This window comes from Arachis ipaensis, chromosome B2, assembly GCF_059453495.1.
Source record: "Arachis ipaensis isolate K30076 ecotype BB chromosome B2, ASM5945349v1, whole genome shotgun sequence".
NCBI lineage: Eukaryota > Viridiplantae > Streptophyta > Magnoliopsida > Fabales > Fabaceae > Arachis > Arachis ipaensis.
In genome coordinates, this window is record NC_142437.1 from 122,267,220 (window position 1) to 122,273,637 (window position 6,418).

Consider the following 6,418-nt stretch of genomic DNA (forward strand, 5'->3'; position numbering starts at 1 on the left):
AAAGAAATGCTAAGTAACCAACATTTTTCCCTTGTTTTGATTTGTATATGAATTAACACTAACTAACTCTATGCTTTTTTATTACTAAAAGTATTGACCGTCTAATATTTTTGTAAATTAAATGTCTTGAACTCTAGTATTGAAAATTGCAAAACTTCTCAATAAAAGTCCTAAAGCCTCCTCCAAAAACGTCAAGATTGAGTCTGATTAGTCATATTCTGAGTAATAAGATTCAGTAAATTGGTTAGCTTCACCCAGAAAACAGGGTATGAGTTGCTGGTGTTTTTGTAATTCACTTTAGACATTATTATTTGTTTATTTTACATCTATCTCTTTTCGGTGCATGTATATGAAATTTAGGCATTGGTATAGAACTTTCCCAAAATATTTAAATTGTTAGCCTCTATGAACAGGCAGAATCTAAGTTCAGTGATTGGTTTAACATTTTTACCATGCCACTTCACGCATAGGCATCTTTCCTTTTACATTGGAAAATTTAATTTTGATGCATTCCCGTTATAAAACAATTTTACACGAATGCTTAATTACGCAACTTCATGTTAACAAAAAAAATTACACTTTACATCGATCGCATAAAAATATATGTAATTGGACAACTGTGTAAAACATTTTATATAATCAATACATTGAAATTAAACTTACTTTGGATCATACTTTGAAATATAATAACATTAATTAGCAACAAAGAACCGTTGAAATGAGACGAAAATATCCAAATACACGGATAATATGGAAGGATAGTAAAACGGAGCACAAGATTTTTACTTAGAACTATTTTATCTCATTAATTTTCAAATGAACAAATGGAAGAATATAGACTCATCTCAAACAGTTCAACCACCAAAATTCGTTCATCATAATTTTTCCTAATGAATATTACTATGGAGTTCATCAACTTCTACCCTTGACACTATTCAGATGTGTTACGAACAAGTCATTCCAAGTATCTGTGAGTCCTGGTAAGCACCAGTGCATGCAATCGTCGTGTTTTTTCCCTCCAGCCGCAGCTGGGTGGGCATCAGCCCTGAACTCACTCAAGTGAGTGATGTCTAAAACAATGAATGTAGATCCCTTGAGAGCCTTATAGAGGTGTCCATTGACCAATCTAACCTCCACGTTTGTCCCATTATTCTTCACAGAGAAGACTTCTTCTACCTGAAAGGGTGATGATAGAATGGGCCAGCTTATCAAATAAGTAAAAACTGATACTAACGCCGTAATGAGGAATCGCATGCCATTTCATTGGATGAAAGTTCTATTCAGAAAATACTAGATATATGGACCGACCTGCTCTGTTGATAATGGTTTATCCCTTTGGCAGCTACCACCCTGATCCCAATCTCCCCCTTCAAAATGTCTCGGAGATTGAGTGCGGAAAAATTTGACCGCACCTGGTCGTGCCCTCTCCTCGACATATGCGATCTGTGAAGGAATCACTCCATATTAAAGTGCACAGAACAAGCACAGAACTGTTTGAACTAGTTGTAAGTTCACAATGCCATCATTGAATTTGCAATCATCAAAAGTTTTGAATTGAACTCACTATTTAGACCTACCGAAGACCTATTACTGAAAGAAGATTCGTTCTGTATGTTCACAACATCCATGAATATGTAAAAAATGGAAAACTTCTCCATACAACAGAATAATATCCAAGTCTACTAGGTGAGGTTGCCTACATATTTCACAAGATTCCACAGGGTCATATAGAAAACCATGTCTATGTTCCACCATGAAAACACATGCACAAAAATTTCCTCTTTTAGTTTGTAATTGTTTTTAAACTCTACCATGAAAGCAGAACAGGGGGCAAAGACATTACCATGTGCTCCAAAGCCATATCCAGGCCTTGATCAGGAGGTAAAGGAGGGAGTACTGGCTGACCCTTCTTGAAAAATAGCATAGGTGATTTCACCGGATCAAATTTTGAAGGGGCCCACCACCTGTTTATATGAACCAAAAACCAGATTAACAAATCAAATTTTCTCATAACTTCAAAAGATATTTCCAAAGAACAGCTACAACAATATTAACTTAAAACAAAAAATGAGGTGCAAGCAGTAAAAGGCAGCTCTTCGTGGTTAAAATAAATAAATCATTTAAAAAAAAAAATCCCATACTATCAATCATCAAAGAAACTCTAGCATCAGCTAAACTATAAAAAGAAAATTAGAAGCAGATCATGAAACTCAAGGACACCGATGAAATCAAGATCGTAAAAATGATCACAAATACAACTTCTGCCTGGTAACCTGCTGAGGTCTTGAGGAAATCCAACACTCGAGTAAATTCACAATCACAGGAAGTTATGATCAAAGCAATCTTAGGATGCAAAGATTGGTACCTTTTCTCCCTAGAATCCTAGTCATTTCTAACATCAACGCACAGAAAGGAAAACAACTAGAATATATCATCAATCAAAGGAATATGGAAGCTTACCAGTGACCAGTGTTGAAAATTAGAATATCATGGAAACTTGGAGCTTGTGCCCACGTGCTTTCTGGAACATCAACATCAACTCTATATCCCTCTTTGAAGCCAAGAGATTCCAAGGCACCGCCATTTTGATTTGCTGACCATCTGAATCAAAACAGAGAAAGAAGATCACAGGTTAACAATGAACAACAAACGATTCCACATAGTCCAGTAGACAGTAGTGGCACATGAGATAACCTTAACCATGAAATCTCAACCAATAAGAGAACATATGACATGAATCCTATATTAGTTCTTATCAAGAGTATACTTACCGGAGAAAATCACAAACAGTTTTGATGGGGGCAAACAAAATGTTTTTCAAATTTGGACTCAATGCAACATCAGCATAGAACATAACAGAAGTGCCATTTCAATTTTCAAAGAAATCCGCAGAATGAAAAAACCACAAAGCTTACCTACCATAACGTGCGAGGAGATTGGTCCGGTGATAGGCAATGGTGAGATTGTGGCTGAGAAAGGTGAATCCGCGGTCAGCGCCAACGGGACGCCACTTCTTCACTTGCCCACTGGAGAAGCTCTTGAGAGTGCAGAAGAGCGACACAAACATGTTCCTATTCAACGAGTCCCCAACAAACCCTGCACTGCACAACTCCCATCATTCACAATGCCATAAAGCATACAACTTCATTCTCAAAACTTTGTTCCGATAATCAAAATCGAAAAGCAGGAAGAAACTAAGCGAGTACCAATGCTGACGTGTCTGTGGTTTTGGAGGAACGCAAGTGGGTCGAACTGGGGGAGATCGCAGCGGTGAGGCTTCCAGCGCCACGTGGCGAGTTGTTGAGCGTTGGATTTGTTGGCAGAGATGCAATTCCAACCCTTAAAGATCTCCTTGCAGGTGTTGTCATACCTCGGTTTCCCGGGCGCATCGTGGATCCAGGTGCCGTCGGTGTAGTCGCATGAAGAAGAATCGATTGGGAAGGTGCGGAGAGAAGAGGAGCGGGAGGTGGAAGGGGTGGAGGAAGTGTTCCTGAACTGGGAGAGGATGAGAAAGATGGAGGTGAAGCAGAGAAGGGAGAGAAGAGGGAAGAGAGGGATTTTCTTAGCGTTGGGTGGTTCCCTTGTAGTTGTGGCCATGGCATATTTCATGGACAGGTGCAGTCGCCGCTAACAATAGCACGTTTTTAACTCTCTACATTCTTCTAACTTCTAACACATTTCTTTCTACATTGTCAGGCTCTGAGCTTGTTTGGTTTCAGTGAGTGTGAGTTGCTAAAAAAGTTTTATTTTTTATTTTTTAGTTAAGGTGGCTACTCTGATCAAGTTGTCAGTTTCAACTTTTTGTAAAGACGTTTTTTATTTTGTGGTTGTTATTGATTTAAAAGCGTATCACTAAAAGTGTTGTTTAAAGAGAAAGTGTTACCCTTAATTGTTAACTTGGCTCTGATACCAATTTTTCAATTTCGATTTTTCCATTAATTTCCTTTTCGAAATTTCTATTAACTCTTCATATTTTGCTTCGAATAAGTTTATAATTTGTATAGATTCAATTGGTGGTGCTTTATTTAAAAGATTTTGATAAAAATAATTTGCAACTTCATAATCTAAAGTATTGACCATTTCTACTATTTCTCTTGTATTTGTTATATGATCATTTATTACTAGTCCTTTATGTATATTTATAATTCTGATTTTATATTTATAGTTTTTTTAATTCTGTTTTAATTTCTATCATAATTATGATATTCTTTTTTGCATGGATTATAAAATCTTTTATCTATTTGTCTTTTTCTTTAATATAATTTCTCAAATCCTCAAAAACTTCTTTTATTTCTACACTTTCTCTTGTTTCTAAATATCTTTCTAATTTTTCAACTTCATTCTCATTTTTTCTTTCAACAGCTTTAATTCTTTTAAGTCTTAATATGATTTTCCAGGCATTTATAAATTTTTTAAGTTTAATTCCAACTTGTTTATATTTATTCTTATTTCTATCTTTTTTTATTATAAGATCATCAATTTCGATTTGAAAATTATTTAATTCCCTTTTATACTCCTCTATTTTACTTTTTAATTTTTTCGCCCTTTTTCTTTTTATTTTATTTTCTAATTTTTCAATCTTTTTATGCTTCATTATATATTTTAAAATTTCTGCAAACTCTATCATCGATTCATCACTATTTTCTAGAGACTCTATTAATTTTTTTAGCTCTTCAACTTCTATTTTTAACTTGTCATAGATTATTTTTAGAGCTTCAAATGCTCTTTGATTTATTTGAGAAAACTGTAAATAATTCAAACGATTTTCTCTTTCAAAAAGCTATTGTTTCTTGTCTTGAGATGTTATATATATTTCTTCTTTATTTATTGTCATAATTTAGTATTTAGGGTTTCATTTAAATTTTCGACCTTTTTTGTTAATTATTTTATTTCAGAATTTTCTTCTTTAATTTTTAACTTAGATAAACTTAAAGGGCTATTAATTTTAGATTCTCTTATTTGAAAATTCGATGAAACCAATTTCCCTGATGGTTCTTTTAGTAATAAAACTGGGTTTTCAATAGCTTTATATTTTGGTATTTCTGTTTTTACAATTTTCTGAAATAATTCATCGACATAAATTCTTTCTCTGTTTTTAAATATTATACTATGATGGCTATTTGTTAAAGCATAATTTATTGCATATGTAATTAAAAACGGTTCATCATTTTGTTCTATTAAATTCTTTCTGTGAAATTTATAAGCCAAACTTATAGATCTTCCAAGATTTTCAGTTGATAAAGGTATAGCATATCCAAGATGGGCATTAAATTTTACATTTACGTTTGCCAAATTTCCATGAACAATTCTAATTATTTGATCTATTGGGTCATCAGTAATTCTTTTGTCACATATTGCTAAACTTATTGGTGAATTAATTCCTTTCATATATGTAGATTTGATTAAGACTTGTATGGTACTAATATGAATCCATCCAATTTTAGATTTTTTTGTTGATCCTTAATTTTCTCAATCTGTTTACTCAATTCTTCATCACTTATCAAAGCTATTTCAAGTTCTTCATTGGCAGATTTTATCTTTATAGGGGCTTCAAGTTGAATTTTTCCATAGTATATTATATTTTTTCTATTAAAAACTTCTTTTAAAAGACTTTGTTTATTAAAATTTTCATTTGATTTGAGATTTAATTCTGTTTTTAGAACAGCATGTTTTTCATTATCTAATAAAGCAGTTAATCTATAATAATCAGATTCTTCTGTTAATTCTAAACTTTCTAAATAATTCATAACTAAAAGACTAGGATGAAGATGTACATTTCTGGAGAAAAACTTCCTTTATTTAGTATATTTTACAATAGATGTTTTTATCTCCAGATGGGAGATTGTAGATACTAACTCCAGAGGGGAGTTTAGAACTATTTTTCCCTAAGGGAATTCTTTGTCAGACTACAGAATCGCCTCGGCAGCTTCCTCCTTGCTCTCCTAGCATATGAGTACTCTTAGCCTTCTGCTTTCTGTTTTCTGATACTTCTTCAATTGCCTAAGCAACCTATTTATAATAGTTGGGTCTGATGGACAATTCCCATCCTTACCCTTCTTATGACGTCATTGCTTACGTCATTGTTTGTTATCTTGCACTAGCTACATTATTGGTGCTTTATGACCTAAGCGCTTACGTCATTATGCAATAATGTTGAAGGATGCTTCAGATGCACTGTCCTCTTCTTTTATCATGTGGGTTTCAGATGTATTGTCCTCTTCTTTTACCATGTGGGTTGATTCCGTTTCATTATTGCTTTCTTCAGATATTTCTGAGGCACATAGCTGGCACTTGTGGTCTTCTCTATCTTTTATCAAATAGCAGAGATTCATCTTTATCCCTTCAGGGAGTTTTTCTAAAAGTCCAGATAAGTTGTAGAATGCTGATTCAAATTCCACCAAGAGTCTCATCTCTCTTT

The 6,418-nt window shown here is 33.7% G+C and overlaps 1 protein-coding gene across 1 annotated transcript; it reads right to left on the reverse strand.

Moving 5' to 3' along the window:
- Nucleotides 1–779: 779 nt before the first annotated feature.
- TBL13 (TRICHOME BIREFRINGENCE-LIKE 13) lies at nt 780–3,713 on the reverse strand. The gene is made up of 6 exons (XM_088504171.1): nt 3,207–3,713; nt 2,916–3,096; nt 2,461–2,601; nt 1,844–1,964; nt 1,309–1,443; nt 780–1,176 (listed from the first exon to the last, which is right to left on the reverse strand). The coding sequence occupies exons 1-6, from the start codon at nt 3,607–3,609 to the stop codon at nt 913–915; spliced, it is 1,245 nt and encodes a 414-aa protein (XP_088360297.1). The 5' UTR covers nt 3,610–3,713; the 3' UTR covers nt 780–912.
- Nucleotides 3,714–6,418: the final 2,705 nt, after the last annotated feature.